Genomic DNA, 18979 nt, shown 5'->3' with positions numbered 1-18979 from the left:
CGGTTCCAGGTTATTCAAATAGGAATGTCTAACGACAGTTCAAGTTCATGTGTTATATTCTCAACGGCCCTCCATAAAATAAGAAACAACTGCTTCTGCTTCAGTGTGTGGTTAATAATGATGAAGTTCTGAGCCTTGAATTGAAAACACACATGTAATGAGGAACGAACGTGGCACAACAACTTTTTGCAACTGGGAAATCAATGGTACAGTAAAATAAAGACTTGTGGTCTGCTGTAAAAGGTATAAAGTTGTATTAAGGTCCGCTTCACAATAATATATATATATATATATATATATATATATATATATATATATATATATATATATATATATATATATATATATATTAGACACACACACACAGTGGTTTGCAGAAGTATTCACCCCCCTGCAAAGTTTTCACATTTTGTTGGCACCTGAGCGTACTCCACGACGCTTTCAAATTAGACTTTACTTGTAGAATCTACACAAACTACTCCAAATTGATAAAAGTTAAAAAATGCATATAGAATATAAATAAGTAAGATTTACAGAGAAAAACTGATTAATCTCAGTTGCATAAGTATTCAACCCCTTTGCTACTGCAGCCCTAAATCAGCTCAGGTGCAAATTATTTGTTTGAAAGGCCACAGAATTAGTGAAATGGTTTCAACCTGTATGTACTCAAAGTGGTTTAACTTGTAGATCATTTCCCTCAGGTATATAAAGACTTTCAAGCTGCAACTCACATTGTGATCCAATAAAGCAACCATGAAGACCAAGGAGCTTTCGAAACAAGTCAGGGATAAAGGGGCACAGAGCAGGAGAAGGGTGCAAGAAAATTTCAAAAAGGCGCTGATTATCCCTCTCAGCACAGTGAAGTCCATCATTAATAAGTGGAAAATGCATCATACTACCCATATCAGATCGCCCTCCCAAACTGAGCAGCCGGGCAAGCAGGAAGCTGGTTCAGGGTGTCACTCTGAAGCCAACAATGACCTTGAGAGATCTGCAAAGTTCTGGTCTGAGATGGGAGTCAGTGTTCACACATCAACAATAAGCCGGTCCCTACACAAAGCTGGCCTGTATGGACAGGTGGCAAGAAAGAAGCCATTACTCAAAAAGCCTCGTCTTAAAGCACATATTGAGTTTGCGAAAAAGCATGTAGATGATACTGCAGACATGTGGAAAAAGGTTTTGTGGTCAGACGAGACATAAAATCGAACTTTTCGGTCTAATTTCCAAGCGTTACGTCTGGCGCAAGCCCAACACTGCACATCACCCAGTCAACACCACCCCAACTGTCAAGCATGGTGGTGGCAGCAGCATCATGTTATGGGGATGCTTCTCTTCAGCAGAGACTGGGAAGCTTGTCAGGATAGAGGAGAGAATGGATGGTGCAAAGTACAGGCAAATCCTTGCGGAAAAGCTGTTTGAGTCAGCCAAGACTCTGAAACTGGGGAGGAAATTCACATTTCAGCAGGACAATGACCCGAAGCACAAAGCCAAAGCCACACTGGAGTGGTTGAACAAGAAGAGAATGAATGTTCTTAGAGTGGCCCAGTCAAAGTCCTGACTTGAATCCAATCGAAAATTTATGGCGAGACTTGAAGATTGCAGTCCATCGACGAACCCCAAACACAACTGGAGCAATTTTCCCGTGAAGAATGGGCAAAAATTTCACCATCCTACTGTGCAAAGCTAACAGACCTATCCAAAAAGACTCATAGCAGTAATTGCTGCAAAAGGTGCTTCTACCAAGTACTGACTTAAAGGGCTGAATACTTGTGCAACCAGTACATTTCATTTTGCACATTTTCTTTGCAAGTTTTGTTGACATTTAACCTCCTCCTTATATAACAGTGTTCAGTTTAACCACTACAGCTGAATAAAACTGTGCATACATTATTTGCAATTCAACAAAATGTGACATTATTGGTAGGGGTTGACTACTTCTGCAAACTACTGTAATTATTTTATATATAGATGAAGTTCTGAGCCTAGAATTTAAAACGCACAATGTTTGAGGAACATGAAATATATATACACAGTGCCGTGGAAATGTATTTGCCCCCTGTCTGATTTTCTGCATTTTCACATTGTATTTGGTCAGATTTTGTGGGTTAGGGTAGTAGTATACAGAGGGAGACAGAGAAAAAATGACACCAAAGTGCTTTTTTCATTTGTTTGGTGTGCAAGGTAATCAAACATGCAATCTTCAGGTGTGAAAAAGTTATTGCCCCACCTAGTTAACACTACCCAATTAAACAGATAATTAGGGTCAGCTGTTTGAGTACTTTGGTTAACAACCAGGCCTGATTTGGGCCAGCCCTGCCCAATATAAATCTGAATAACTTTGGCCCTTACCATCAGAGTGAAGTTGTCAGCACACAGGTTCTAGAGGCACATCATGCCACGAACAAAAGAAATTCCTGAAGACCTCCGGAAAAAAGTTGTTGATGCCTCTCAGTCTGGAAAGGGTTACAAAGCCATTTCTAAGGCTCTAGGGATCCACTGAACCACAGTCAGAGCCATATTGTCCAAATGGAGAAAGTTTGGGACAGTAGTGAATCTTCCCAGGAGTGGCCGTCCTGCCAAAATCTCTCCAAAAGCAAGGCGTAAAATCGTCCAGGAAGTCAAAGAACCCTAGAACAACAGGGATCTGCAGGCCGCTAAGGTCAGTGTTCGTGACTCCACCATCAGAGACACTGGGCAAAAATGGGATTCATGGCAGAGTAGCAAGGTGGAAACCATTGCTCACTAAGAAGAACATGAATGCTCGTCTCAAGTTTGCCAAAAAGCACCTGGATGATCCTCAAGAGTTCTGGAACAATGTTCTATGGACAGAGGAGTCAAAAGTGAAACTTTCTGGCTGACATGGCCCCCGTTATGTCTGGCGAAAACCAAACACTGCATTCCACAGTTAGAACCTCATACCAATGGTCAAGCATGGTGGTGGTAGTGTCATGGTTTGGGGATGCTTTGCTGCATCAGGACCTGGACGCCTTGCCATCATTGAAGGAACCATGAATTCTGCTCTGAATCCGAGAATTCTACAGGAGAATGTCAGGCCATCCGTCCGTGATCTGAAGCTGAAGCTGAAGCGCAGCTGGGTCATGCACCAAGACAATGATCCGAAACAAACAAGTAAGTCTACATCAGAATGGTTGAAGAACAAGAAATTTAAAGTTTTGGAATGGCCCAGTCAAAGTCCAGACCTAAACCCCATTGAGATGTTGTGGCAGGACCTGAAACGAGCAGTTCATGCTCGAAAACCCACAAATGTCACTGAGTTGAAGCAGTTCTGCATGGAGGAGTGGGCCAAAATTCCTCCACGGCGCTGTGAGAGATTAATCAATAACTACAGGAAGCGTTTGGTTGCAGCTATTGCTGCTAAAGGTGGTGTAACCAGTCAGAGTCTAAGGGGGCGATTACTTTTTCACACAGGGGCATTGGGTGTTGCATAACTTTCTTTAATAAATAAATGAAATATGTATCAAATTTTTGTATTATTTGTTCACTCAGGGTCCCTTTTATCTAATATTAGGTTTTGGTTGAAGATCTGATAACATTCAGTGTCAAATATGCAAAAATGCAGAAAATCAGACAGGGGGCAAATACTTTTTCATGGCACTGTATATAGACACACACACACACACACACACACACACACACACACACACACACACACACAGGGGTTCACATAACTGGTACGCATGCGCACCAATAAAATAAAATGCAGACTTCCATGTTGTTTTTAAGACGCAAAGGCGTACCGTCAGTTTTAACAGGAAAGCATTTTTCATAAAGGCAGAGAGGGTGTATATTATCTGGCTTTGACCCATACCTGCCTAACCACCCGATTTTCCATTGACTCTCAAGACCAAAATGAAATACCAGTCCCCATATTGCTAGTGCTATCATGGCTGCTTCAAGGTTTTATAAAAAAAAAAAAAAAAGGAGAGCGATAGGTGGAAAACTCCAGTTCGTAACAATGATTTTTTTTTTTACTGAACACTTGAAGCAACCAATGATAGCAGGGATCTCGATTTAGCAGTCCACTCACAGAAGAGGGATGTAGTTACGGGGAGTATGCTGATGCTTCGCTTCCCAAACTGAAAGCGGATGAGAGGAGGTGTCGATGTTTGAGAACCATTATATTTCAACGTGAGTTACAAAAAAAAAAAATTACTTAAGCATTTTACTTTAATTAATATTTTGTTTCCCTCAGTTATATCTGTTGTGCAGTACAGCTTGGATCGAACTTCACTGCATGACTTTTTTTTTCGTGTGATTCACAACAGCACGCAGAGATAAAACATGACACAGGAGCTTGTTTACACTGTAAATCCAATGTATTTGACAGTTATATTAGAACATTTATTCCGTCGTGTTAATTTATATATAATATATATATATATATATATATATGACAGAATAAATGTTTTTACAGCATTTATAAATATCAAAAATCTAGCTCCAAATTTGCACCCCTGATCTTTGACATCCTAATTGTATGAACTGTCAGGGGAGGTGGAGCTAGACAGCGACGTGGATGATGACCCCTAATTTTGGTGCGTACCAAACCATTTCTGCTGGTACTCTAATGATAAATGATATAAATAAAATTAAAAAGCTGCTATTGAAATTCCCTATCCTTCCAGTTTTCGGTAACGTCTCCAATGTTAATCATTCATACAAAGGGTGCCCCCTGGTTTTTATTTCACACACTGAAGCAAATAAACAAAAATAATGGAAGGCAGTGATTTCTCCTGAATTCTGACAGCTAAAGTAATTAAAACTATCAATCACAAATGTTTGAAATCCATTCAAACATTACCAGGGTGAGGAACATTTTCAATTTTAAACAATGCTGGCTAAAATTAATATTAAAATGTGCTGCCCACAGCTGAAATCTCCTTCATTGAAAAGCAAACACACATCTCCAAACAACTTAAGTAGCCTAATTTGTAATGTGTGAACAAGACCCTGGAGCCTGTGATTATAAATAAAAACAAACATTTCATTACAAATCTGCTACTGGTGTTTTTTTAAATGAAAACTAAAAAAAGTTGATTCTATCCTGCCTGACTCTGCTAAACCTGGTAAAACCCATCACCAGCATGAAAAAAAATAGAACAAAAGAAATCTCCTACATAGTGAAGATAGAGTTAAGCCCATTACGAGAGACCAATCACAATAAGAGCTAGCACTGCAATTCTCTGCAGTGGGGCACAGAAACAAGTCACAATGTCATACTGTGAAAGCTGTCCAACAGTCACAGTGTAAAACACTTTTCACTTCAGGAAGACTGGATCTGGATGTTGTCTCCCGAGACATGATGACTTCAGCATGTTAAATTACTTTCATTGGGAATTTCAAGGGTTATCGATTCCCTGGTAGTGATACTGAGGCGGCAGCAGCAGCAGCAGCAGCAGCAGCAGACACAACAACTACCACCAGCAAGCTGTAGTAACAGGTATGCCAGGTTCTTTCAATATCATGCATTTCAAGGCAAATGAACAGAATGGAGGCATGTGTCTTTAAATTCTGAAGTAGGGCTTTTGATGTTATTAAATTCAGCACGCTGGCAGAAAACGGAGCTAGTGAATAAATCCAAAATCGGACTACTTCAAACATGTGTGAGGATGCTTTTCCAAAGCAGTTTCATTCCAAGGTAAGAATTCGTGTGTGTGTTTTTTGTTTTTTTTTTTAAATACAAAAATCCAAGTGTGTTTTGATTTTTATTTTTTCATGATGCTGCTTGCTTGTTTTATAATTTTTGAAATGCAGGAAAGGAGATATTGGTTGTAGTCCCTCAAATATTTTGTAAACTTAATTAATAGAAGTTACCCAAACAAAACTGCTGGAATATGGCATGCGTCTGTTTACTTACAAAAATCATAGAAGGCATGGACCAAGTTGTGGTAAGACATTTCTACATCAAACAATAAACAGTAAAGCTATATTTTAATGAAACTAAGAATTTAGTACCTTCATTTAGAGTCAAACATAGTTCAGAATCAGGTATTAAATTCACTTGTGTGAACACTATGGCTAGACATGCAAGATACTACAGAATAAACATTATTGTTGATATTCTGTATGCTTATCATCTAAGAAGCTTTGCATATTTAAACTGCTTTGACAGAGGAAAAGAAAAACAACAAGCCAGGTCCGTGTGGCTTGCCGACCAGTGACACTATTAGAGAAAAGTTCTCACATCAGAATTGGTTCTCAGTAAACAAACACTGACTTGTGTTTAAATCTCAAAATTGATGGATGATAAATTGAAGACACCTTAAATTAGTATGACAATGGATCTAAAGAGAAAGTGAAAAATACATGGCATATCAAAAAATCAAAACAATACAAAGATAAAAAAAATGTGTACTCATGTTAGGCTCCTGTGCATTCTATTCCTCACACAAATTATTTCTAAAATTGATATACTGTTACATACCTGTCCAGAAAAAAAGAAAAAATAATAATAATAATAATACCACATTTCCATCTCTATAAATTTCCAGGAAATGCACAATGAAGTTACCACAAAAGACTGAACAACTATAAAATCATTATGGATTGTGACCCTACTGGCTCTGGAAAGTCAACTTGCTCTTACAAATAAAATTACTGTGCAAATTAGGCTGATCAATCCGATTGAAACGGAGGGCTACTGTGGCTAATGGAAATGCTTTCATTTTCACTGGATGGAGACGAGCAGCTCTGAAAGTTCTCAAATCCGTGCCTACACTGTATCGGACAAGGTGTTCAAAAGAAGAAGACAACATATTTCCTATTTAGAATTCAAAGGAAATCATGACAGCAGCAGTCAACGAAAGCTTTCAAAAGCAATACAACATCACATTAACAAAACAAAAGGACTGTGAAGAGAACCTCAAATTAGCCTACTGATGCTTACTAATGCAGTAACATGCAAATCATTTGCCTCCATCCTGGATAGCAATCCTGGTTTTATAATTGTTTCTTTGACTCTGTTAATGAGAAGAAACCGTGTTAAAGTAGCAGCTGGTTATAATTAAACTGAATTAACAGCGCTGCTTACCTCACTGTGTTAAAAAAAAAAAAAACAGCAGTGCAATATATAATCATTTTTAAAAGGAAACCAAATTATGTTTTGCAGAAGGAAAAAAGCCGGTATTTATATATAATTCACAACGTGTGCTTTACTTATAGTTGCTGCCTGGAAATACAGTATATTTGTAAATGTCAGATGGCTTGGGCATTTTATTCCCGATCTCCTCCTTTATTTTCTCCTCTACCCTGCGGCCAAAACATTGAACACTGAAGTTTGACTTGCATATCTTGAGGTAAACAGGACCAGAGTCTAAATGGCCATTCTATGTTCAAGAGCAAAACAAAAACAGCCAAATGACAGTCCTGCAAGGCGCACAGCACAGCTAAAAAATCACTGAAGAGCACTGAAAAACAAAATGGTCAGATCTAATGATATCCTGCATCAACAACAGCAAATCTACTTCATCCCATTTACAACCTCTTGAGGCTTTCAAAAAACTCTGGGGAAAAGGTTAGTCACTGGCTGCATGAACCCAATCATTTTCCAACATTTCCTGTGAAACAATGAAGTTCGGCTGCCATTTCAATTTTAATCCCCTTGCTAAAATACCCTATATGACCTTCTCAGGAAATTCAAAATGTCCAGAGCAAATATATTTGGCACTTGGCATTTCCCCCCACCCCCTACTCTCACAAAACATCATCATTGGTAGATATCATCCCTAATCATTGCATTATATTGTCAAGGTTGAAATTACTCTGGCAATTAACTTTACCCAATGTCAATATTAATTAATGCCTTTTTTTATAATACAAACAATTTACTGCAAATAGATTTTGTTTTACTCTATAATCTTCATACTGAAAATGTGCAGTTGTACTGTATTTAAAATGTGTTTATTACAAAGTGATTACAACACCTATGACTGTACTATAAATCCAAAAACATATTTACCCACTAAGATACATCAAGGAGAAAGATATGAATGACTCATTTTAATAAATAAGTGGTGAATACATTTTCCATATTTATAAAAACAAAAAAACAAAACAAAACACATTCAGTCCTTGAGAAGTACCCGCCAATAAAGCTGTTGCTTTGAATGCTGCGATGATGATGTCATCTGCTTGCTTATATCTTTTAAGTTTTAATCAAAAATCTCTATTTGCAGGATAATGCATTCCCCCCCAGTGCTGGAAGCCACCATGAAGTCGGAATACAACATCACTGTAAGAGACGATACAGACTCCATCCGCAGCAACATGAATCAAGCCCTGCCATACCCACTGAGCTTTCAGGTTTCACTTACTGGCTTTCTCATGCTGGAAATTGTTTTAGGCCTCAGCAGCAACTTGACTGTGCTCGTCCTCTACTGCATGAAGTCCAACCTGATTAACTCTGTCAGTAACATTGTCACAATGAACTTGCATGTGCTGGATGTCATCATCTGTGTGGGCTGCATTCCCCTAACCATTGTTGTTCTTCTGCTTTCCCAAGAAAGCAACACTGCTCTGATCAGCTGCTTTCACGAGGCTTGTGTGTCTTTTGCTAGTGTTGCGACCGCAGTCAATGTTCTTACCATCACCCTGGACCGGTACGATATTTCGGTGAAGCCAGCAAACCGAATTCTGACCATGGGAAGGACAGTAATGCTACTCACGCTAATCTGGATTGTGTCCTTCATTAGTTTTCTGATACCGTTCATGGAGGTCAGCTTTTTTAACTTTCAACCTGAAAACCTGGGGCAAAACAAGACACTCTCCAGTACCGATATAAACCAATACTACACTGAACAGGGACTGTATTATCACCTCCTTGCGCAGATCCCCATTTTCTTTTTCACTGCCATTGTCATGTTGATCACTTACTACAAAATACTGCAGGCTTTGAACATAAGGATTGGCACCAGGTTTTCAACGGTGCAGAAGAAAAAAGCCAGAAAGAAAAAGACAATTTCTCTGACCACACAGCATGAGTCCATAGACGTGTCACAAAGCAGCACTGGACGCAATGTCATGTTTGGCGTACGAACTTCTGTTTCGGTTATAATTGCTCTCAGAAGGGCAGTGAAACGTCACAGAGAGCGTCGAGAAAGGCAAAGGAGGGTCTTCAAGATGTCCCTCTTGATAATCTCCACATTCCTTCTTTGTTGGACACCTATTACCATTTTAAATTCTGTCATTTTATGTGTAGGCCCCAGTGACCTGTTGGTAAGGTTAAGACTTGGGTTTCTCGTCATGGCCTATGGGACTACCATATTTCACCCTTTGTTGTACGCTTTTACAAGACAGAAATTCCAAAAGGTCCTCAAAAGCAAAATGAAGAAGCGAGTTGTGTCCATTGTGGAGACAGAGCCCTTGCCAAATAATGCAGTCATTCACAATTCTTGGATTGACCCAAAACGGAACACAAAGGTGACTTTTGAAGACAAAGAGGCGAGACAGAAATGTTTGGCAACTACTCAAGTTGGAGAATAACTGAAACATCAGGAAATAAAATATAACAATAATAAAAAATACATAAAAAGGACTAAATGACCCAAAGCATCACTGTAAACGCAATTGTAATACATGTACAGTCAAAGGTGGATTATTTATTATTATTTATTAAAGATGTTTAAGTTATACAATCCTGCAGAACACAATATACACATTGCATGGCTTTTTATAATGTGTGGTATCACTATTAAGTGTGTATATACATTGAATATAAAATGTGTATAAGTATATAAAAAGACAAAAACACTTAATATCTATAAATGTCTGGTCTTTTATTATAAACAGTCAAAACATTTCAAAATGCTCTTGCGCTACATCAGTCCGAGTGCAGTACAACTTTGCACTCACTCTCAAACCTTCAATTTCTGTTCACTTTAAGATTCAATTGAGAAACCATTGATGAAAATCATGCTTATATTGAAACAGATTAGTGTCAGATTCAAGTAAAGTAATAAGGTTTTAATTTCACATCCTGGGTCATACTGCTTTCCCTGGGTTCTTCCAGCTTATATTTATAAATATTTACACAAAGAACCAGACAAGCATTTAGTTTAGAAATTGTCTGCCTAAAAATACAAATAAAAAAGCAAGACTGAAGGTGATCTTGTAAATCTCTTTGATCCCTTTTGTGCCAATAGAGCAAAACCACATTGCTGGATAGATTTTCATAGAGAACCCAATGCTAAAAGTACAAAACTAAACTACAGTAACCAAGGGAAATATGGAGAAATTAAAAAACGGGAAAAGGATTAACCGATAATTTAAATGAAGTGGCATTTTTGCTCTGTGCATGGATGTGTGACAGAGTGTTCATTATCCTTTTTCAATGCTTCTTTGTTATTCTGCCATCTGACAAACATAAAATAAAGCAAGAAATAGAGGGCAGTGAAACAAGAGAGTATGATTTGCAAATAATAAATAAAGAAATTAAATAAAAAATAAAAAAAATAGGCTAACTTCACTATAACGAACACCCGTTTTTAACGTTCCCAACAGCAGGAACCGATTTTTTCAATGCAAATTAGCCCTATTAGAATGATCACGTACAGGATCGACCCAGATACAACAATCTCAGTACTGACTGACACTGAACTTTCTCCAGTGTCAAGTGTGTTATTCTCTCAGTTAAAAACAAATCCAAGGTTGACTAGTTCAAAGATTACCTATTGTAGTACAAATGCAATCGTTGTCTGTCAGTCATCTTCATACAAACTGCAACCAGGTAACGGCTGTGAGGAGCAATCTACGCTGGATAGTTTTTTCAAGAGAAAGGACATGTAATTACTATATTCAGCATGTAAGTGTACATTCTTTACTGTTTTCTTTTAAACATACCACAGAGGGGAATTAGTGTTGTTTTGTGTGCCTTTTGGAGTTGTTACGTTTGATCAAATGATTGTTTACAGACGGGCGCTCGACTGAGACTTGCTGCCTGTCTGTCTTGTATGTGTCCTCTGAGCGTTACCATCGTTGGTAGCATCACATGAGCCGTTTGTTTACTTTCTGTTTTGTGTTTAATAAATCCTGCACGCTTGTACTGGCATTTTAACGCCAACTCCTCTGTCTTGCAATGTGGTTACTGACACATGCGACATGAGTACCTTGTCACAACACAGACATAAGTACCTTGTTGTTCAATTCAAATTTGCCATTTTGTCATTATTCCGATACAGAAAAATGCCAAACGCTATTATAGTGAACACCCTGATAACATCCAGGTCCCAGGGGAGGTCGTTATAGTGAAGGTAGCCTGTGAGAGAGAGAGAGAGAGAGAGAGAGAGAGAGAGAGAGAGAGAGAGAGAGAGAGAGAGAGAGAGAGAGAGAGAGAGAGAGAGAGAGAGAGAGAGAGAGAGAGAGAGAGAGAGAGAGAGAGAGAGAGAGAGAGAGAGAGAGCTATATCTATCTATATATAATGTACTCTGACCATCTCCCAATGCTTAGACACGGTTGTGACAAATTAGACTTGTCAATAAACCAGCAGGTTTATTTCAATTAAATTATTTTCGATTTCACCGGAGAACCCAGGTATCTGTACAGTAGGGAAACAGCAGCCTCCATAAGTGGTGCTTTATACAACAACTCTGTCCTTCACTTACTGTGCATAAGTCATGTGGGTGGAGGGGATTTGGAACATACTGTTGAAAAAAAATTGTAATTATATATTCCAAACTTGGAGGATTAACAAATGTAGCGTGTGAAGCGAGGAGCAGTGATTCTACCTTTAATATCTCTTAATACCTTGTGTATACAGCATTTCTTGCCATTTTTGCAGTACTTAATTCACCCATACCGGCTTTGATGGAGCCAACATAAAAATACATTCAGGTAGCTATAATCCCACACACATGTCACGCTTCAGATTTTTTTTTGTTTGTTTGTTTTTAACACTCAGAGAACCCCTTATGTCAATTATGAAACATGGTAAGAGCCTCAGCAGCAACTTGACTGTGCTCGTCCTCTACTGCATGAAGTCCAACCTGATTAACTCTGTCAGTAACATTGTCACAATGAACTTGCTTGTGCTGGATGTCATCATCTGTGTGGGCTGCATTCCCCTAACCATTGTTGTTCTTCTGCTTTCCCAAGAAAGCAACACTGCTCTGATCAGCTGCTTTCACGAGGCTTGTGTGTCTTTTGCTAGTGTTGCGACCACAGTCAATGTTCTTACCATCACCCTGGACCGGTACGATATTTCGGTGAAGCCAGCAAACCAAATTCTGTCCATAGGAAGGGCGGTGATGCGACAAACAAGTGGTTTCAAAGCCAGTCTGCTAGGTTTATCTAGATCAATGGTTCCCAACCCCGGTCCTGAAGACCCACTGTGTGCTGGTTTTCATTCCAACTGAGCTCTCAATTACTTAACTAGGCCTTTAATTGGATTAATAATTTGCTTAATTAGACCTTTAATTGTTTTCAGCTCTTAAGCAGTTGCAGAGTTCAAGTTACTTACAAAATGGTATAGCTAACTTGAAATATGCAACTGCTAAGAGCTGAAAACAATTAAAAAGGTCTAATTCAGCAAATGATCAATTCAGTTAAGGTTCTAGTTAAGTAATTGAGAGCCCAGTTGGTATGAAAACCAGCAGACACTGTGGGTCCCCAGGACTGGTTTAGGAACCACTGATCTAGATGGAATTGGTCCATGATAACTTTAGGCAAAATTACACTACATTAACTTCTAAAACCTACAGTGAAATATAACTAAAAAAAAAAAGATTAAAAATCGAGTAGGACACAGCTGACTGCACATATCTTAAAGGTCACGGAATACAAAGTCATCACGTCCTCAGTCAATCATTAGGCTAGGAAAGATTGTCATTGCAAGCAGTATGTTGTTAACTCACTGTACTGCAGGGAATTAGCTTACAGTTAGAGACTGTGACACACAAAAACAAAACATATTATTTGGAAAAATGATTGCTTTTGTTTAGATTTAAAACAGCAATTATTAACTTGCCTGAATACAATATTGAATTATAATTTTTAAAAGAACCACAAGACATTAATGGCCTTGCATTGGGATGAAACTACAGTTATTTACCAGCCTCCCACAGAGGCTACTGCAGCTCCTTTAAAGCTTAAGGTTAAAACAAATCATGAAAGGCTTGGCTTTTTTTGATCTACAGTTTTTTTTTTTTTTTGGAGCAGTAAGAGGTCTGACCCAGATTGGGTCTCTTACTTTACATGTATTAGTTATGGTGAAACACGACCGTCTTCCAAAACAAACAGCTCACGTGGTTGACTTTGCAAACAGATTTTACAACCTTCAACAAAATGGCAGACAAATATCAGTTTTTGTTCAGTGTTTTAAGTTACTATGCAACATGCACAAAGTTAACAATTTGTTTACCTAACAGCTGTTTCATATAAAATAGGTACATGATCGTAAAATTTAGATTTTACTGATAAAGAAACAGTTAATGTTCACTGGGCACCACCTGTAATGGAACTTGAGAAAATCTTAGAATATACCTCTGTACCAACTATGAAAGATCCTATGTCAAAGCATATAGTCTGTGCCACAGACAAGGCCAGAGGTTAAAGCCTATGTGGCAGTAAATGAGTAAATAAGAAAATCAAATACTTGTGCTTTATATTTTTCTGTAACAAATATGTTATAATATGAAGATGTCAGATTTGTATAGAATTATTGTTTTGTATAGTAATGTACAGTTGTGTACCAAATATTAAGACACTAAGTCACTAATAAGTGTAGTGTCTCTATGCAGCGGGACACTTAAAATGCAGTCTTGAGCATCCAAAAAGAACTAAAGTTACAGAACTACAATGACAACTGAGGAGAGTATAACATTGAAAATATAAAAAAGTAGGCAAATCAAATGGTTTCACCAGATAAAGCACAAAAAGTTATGCAATTAATCACAAATCATAAGCACAATATCAGTGTACAATAGTAAGTTACATAAGTACAATTAAAATATTCTTTAATATTACTGTGTATTTTGGTTTTTGTAAAGAAGAAACACAATTATTGTTTATCCACAATGTATTGCAGAATTACTGTGAAGAACTGTTGTAACAAAATACAGGCAAGAGGGAATAAGAGATTTAAGAGGGATTTGAATGTAAACCTGAAGACATACAGCTCTACTCTACTTTAGAATGAAGTAATTAAAACCCAGCAGCTGGTTTCTGCCCCCTAAGCCCTGTAACATACAACATAAAGTAACACATTCAAAAAGGTTTCTAGCCAGTCACCCGAAATAACTATAGCATATCAACTTCTAGGGCCTCTTTACGAGATATTGCCTTGGTTGTTTTAAAGGAAGTGCTTTACTAGTGTTCGAAATCCCCTTTTAGGTATTTTTTAAAAAAAATCTAAAAGCAGCTCCTCAAAAAAGATAATAAAATTTAAAAAAAAAACCCACACATGGGCTGGACTAGAATTTTTTTTTTTCAAAAACACACACATTTTAGTTAATCAATTAAACTACACTTGTGGCAACAGATGCTTCTTACGCTTGCATAATAATAGTTAAGCTTGCAACAGGAGGTCTACTGTGGTTATAGGTTCTCTATTATTATTATTATTATTATTATTTATTTCTTAGCAGACGCCCTTATCCAGGGCGACTTACAATTGTTACAAGATATCACATTATACATTATTTATTATAAGAATTGAGTAATGGTGTATACTAATGAAAAAAAAAAAGAAAACCAGCTGTGCTCTCCACTGGACTGTATGTGGAATTCAATCAAACACTAATTTGTTTTTTGAAAGAATTCTGTACAACTGTATGTGAAACTGCAGTGAAAAAAAAAATCCTTTATGCGCACAGCAGGCTGGGTGTCTAACAGGGCGGAGGCTGGGTGCTATCCTGCGACCATGCACAAGTCAAGAAAGCTTCTTAACCTTGTGAAAGACCTCTCCCATTAACTGATTTTTTTATAAAGACAACTGCCTCAAGTCAATATAGAAAAGTGCTTATAAGCACCATTACGTTTTGTAAGAGGATGTGTTTTGCCAGAGATAGTAACTGTAATTGGAAGCAGCCTTCCGCATCAAACTAAAAAAGCAACAAAAGGTCTACTGTGCAGGTGATTCGCACCTGAAGGTTTCTTGAAACTTTTTAGATTTCATGGTCATTTTCCACAGTAGTTAAAATAAAAACCTCTCATTGATAATTCAACACAACGGGATCTGGCCTACATTAAACTGCAACATACTTAAAAAAAAAAAAAAGTTTCCTCCTGCCATATTCCCACCCTGGTTACAGCCAGAATCAAGGATGGCTGAACTCGGGTAGCATCCAGGAGTTAAGTGAAAAGGTCTCATTTGGTTTGGACTCAATTAGCTTTTGTTGAATTTAGAACCACAAAACAAGATATCTATGTAAAATATCTTATTCCTCTGTGCATCTGCACAGTTTGCTCTTTCATTTTATTTCCACATAACAGGGTCTGTTTTGTTGAATATGTTGGGCCTTCAGGCTCCAGTGTACCTGCTTTCTGCTGAAAACTTGCATTAGCCAGCAGAATCAAAGCAGAAATGGGATTAAATTGCATTATATATCATGCATAGCATTTCTGTTATCTCTGGATAACACACACTTACCCTCACATAATAACATTTTGCACTCAAGAAAAAAAAGAATCAAACACTTGTCTGTCTAGTTTCACAAATTATTGATCAACAAATGAAACCAGAAAAACACACACACCACCGCCACAACAACATGTAAACATCTTTGAGAGAAAGCCATCCTTCAGAAATAAATATTCAAAAAATCATGTCACAAGCAACTAGCTTTGTTTTGGTGAACAGTCTTTGAATTTGATATTTTTCACATTAACTGTCAAACCTAAAATGCACGGAATAGTAACAACCAACTAAATATAGTAATTTGTCTTTAAGTCAAAAGTACCTCAGACTTGGGTCTACACTTGGCACTGGAAAACCCCACGTCATTAACCTTGTCACCTCTGACGTACTCATCTTCAGTGTCCTTGCTACACAACAGTCCAATTAAATTTGACAATTGAGTATTAAACTGGTTTAACATGCTTTCTCAGCTTCTAGGTGGTCACTGTATTTTAACCTTCCCATCTGTTCTATTGTGGCTTATAATGCATGAACAGATATTCATATCCGTCAATGCTTTGGGCAATTCGTTTTAATAAAAGAAATTACACTGTATGTACTCTACTTCAAAGCAGCAATATTATTTCATACCCCTTATACAATACTCTGAATCTATTGAAAAACTAAGAACATTTCCCAGATACTACATGCAGATTTATCATGCATTAGGATTCCACTCGGGCTGACTAAGCTTTCTTACAATTGTATTTTTGTATTACTCTTGTCTCAGTTCTCTGATTTCATGGTTGTGTACTAGCGTGTATTGGAGTTATCCCACACACATTTATGCAGGTGGTTCTTGACAAAGTGGACAGTGTATCCTTGACCACTGCACATTGTAAATACTGTACATAGTACACTTCCCAACTACTCAAATCAGTTTAGAGTGATGGTTTTCTTATTAATATGGATTCAAAAGATCAGTAAAAAGTAGGTACATTCCTGTACAGCACTATAAATAAATGTTAACCTTTAGTTTGCAGATATCCACCAACCGCTCCACAGAAAAAAAATTCTAAATAAATAAGATACTTCCTGGGCTGTAAAAAACTCACTACTGACAAAGTATGTACAATACTGTATGCGGAATACATGGTTGTAAAATGTCTGTGCAAAGTTTGGAAATGTGGGCATTGCCTCCTGGGACGAGAACCTCTTAGATTTGGATCTTCAGCCCTCCAGACAGGGATGAGTTGCAGCAGTGAAGTGACATACACATTGGTCATTTTAAAATTATGATGAAAACAGGGTTAAAATAAATTGACACTTTTATAAACCATTGCTAATTGCTTATTTAATATTTAATGGGAGTATAAGATCCCACTGAGGTATCCCACTATGCTTTGTGAACAAATAGATTAGTTTAGACTTTAATTCATGCCCTTATCTTAAAAAGCACACACACCATACTCATATCCCACACAACAAAGCATCACCATTGGATGCAAAGAGCAAAATGAGACACAGGTTAGTCAATGAAACTGTACTGCATTCAATATCGACCAGCTACTCTGAAGGAAAACACAAACCGGAAAGAAGACTCTTTGTATCAATAAACAAAGTTGCTTGCAACACAACCTAAGTAAATGCACTGTGTAGTGGGAAAGAATTTCCAATGCTCAAAAAATGTGTCAAAACAGCAGAATGGAACTCATCTGTCAATGTTTCTCTCCCAGATTCAATCGCGCCACGACAGTTAGTGACCTTACGACCTCCTAATCCCAGGTGCTAAATGCTGACCTTCCACACCTGAATAATATCATGCAGAGGAAACTAAAACTACATATGCTACATGGAACCAAACCTCTCACAGACTCAACACTGACACCAAACTCATTCAGTGCTCCAAAGCTAAACAGTTAACCTTCTTGAGACCTGTAGATAATCCACACAGCAAAATACAGTGTGCTCTTAAAGACAGTTGGTCACTTCAGGCTGCTGTTGCAGGTGGAAGAAACAAATGGAAATGGTTTAATATGTGGGCAATTTGTATTACGGGGTTCCATCAAGACTACTGATCTGAATGCAGCATTTCGTCCCTCATTCAAATTAGCAAACAGGCAGCATGGGTCTGGAGGTTAGACCTTCCTACCATGGGTTTACTGTGTTAAGTGATGTAAAAAAAAAAGGTACTTTAAAAAAAATAATAAATAAAACCCCCTTCAGAAAACACCACAAAGAAGAATAGAGAAAACAGTGGTATTTAGATTGAAGGCGGTGCCATGCACTCAAAATACAGAGACGAGAAGAAATGAAGAAATGCACTACTGGATGGCAGTAACAAACATAGCAAACTCTTTACAAAAAAGCAGCCTTAATCAAACATACTGTTGTATTACAAGGGCCTTTAGTGTATGAGAGAGATGAGAAATTCAGTGTTAAATTCCAAAAATGTCCAACAATCCTCAGTAGCCACAAATGATCTGATACAGCATGTAATACAACACAGGTATCCGGTGAGGTGTCAGGTGATGGGGATCTGCAATCTCACATTACAATCTATACAGAGAAAGGGGTATATAGATTGTAATGCCATACGCCCCGGCATTGATTATGCATACTGGGAATTAGTTTGTCCAGCAGTGCCTAATATACACTATATATCTTCATTGTTTGGTGCAGTGTATATAAAAGGGTTATAAAGTCATAGATGCAATTATGCATTTACGAGTTCAAAACATTTTTATTGCAATTATCAAACAAATTATTTCCAACATCAATAGGCCGAAAGAAATTTAAAAGTGCGTGGCTTAGATTTATTTAAGTTTTCCTAATACACTATATGTATTGAGACTAAGGATGTATATGTTGGTATCTCATGTATAGAACTGCAATGACCAGCTTCAGTATGCAGAAACCAAAGTTGCATGTTTGAAATGTACAGTATTTTGACCACAGCTACCTCTGCTGGCTTTACCTGGAAATGCATATATGTACAACTAAAGAGCGAGATCTGAAGGGGGGGGGGGGGGGTAACTAAATCTGCCCAAAAACACATATGCTATCCATTTCTGTGTGCCACAAAATATCTAAACACAGGGTGTACCTGTCATCATTTCGGGGGAAAAGAGCATTATTCCAGACTCCGTCAGAAAAAAAAATAGGAAATTAAATATGAAAATTAAATCAATTAGGGTGCCAAAGCTTGTTTACTGTGACTTGTAATCAGTTTATACAAGGAAGCAGGAACAGGGAGCTTTCCCTTTCCTCAGCTGCAAACACTCTTCAAACCCATTCAGAATCCTAGAATATTATGAATATCAGAAATGTCTTCTCTGCAGAGCTGTATGAGACAAGCAGTTAAATTAACTTCACTGAAACATACAGTAAAGATCCTTCCTGATGTACCTT

The 18979-nt window shown here is 37.7% G+C and overlaps 2 protein-coding genes across 5 annotated transcripts in view; one reads left to right on the top strand and one right to left on the bottom strand.

Moving 5' to 3' along the window:
- cog5 (component of oligomeric golgi complex 5) overlaps window positions 1–18979 on the bottom strand; it is a 100604-nt gene that overhangs the window by 77351 nt on the left and 4274 nt on the right. The window lies entirely within an intron of this gene.
- LOC117414471 (G-protein coupled receptor 22-like) lies at window positions 5229–9852 on the top strand. 4 transcript variants are annotated; one of them, XM_034024229.3, is made up of 3 exons: window positions 5229–5461; window positions 6513–7534; window positions 8196–9852. In XM_034024229.3, exon 3 carries the CDS (start codon window positions 8200–8202, stop codon window positions 9499–9501), a length of 1302 nt encoding a protein of 433 aa, XP_033880120.3. In that variant the 5' UTR covers window positions 5229–5461; window positions 6513–7534; window positions 8196–8199; the 3' UTR covers window positions 9502–9852. The 4 variants fall into 4 exon arrangements, with proteins under 4 accessions (XP_033880120.3, XP_033880119.3, XP_033880121.3 ...); XM_034024228.3 differs by having other exon boundaries at window positions 5229–5659; XM_034024230.3 differs by lacking the exon at window positions 6513–7534.

The sequence above is a fragment of the Acipenser ruthenus genome, chromosome 7, assembly GCF_902713425.1.
Source record: "Acipenser ruthenus chromosome 7, fAciRut3.2 maternal haplotype, whole genome shotgun sequence".
Classification (NCBI taxonomy): domain Eukaryota; kingdom Metazoa; phylum Chordata; class Actinopteri; order Acipenseriformes; family Acipenseridae; genus Acipenser; species Acipenser ruthenus.
This window is presented reverse-complemented; position numbering and strand designations above follow the sequence as displayed.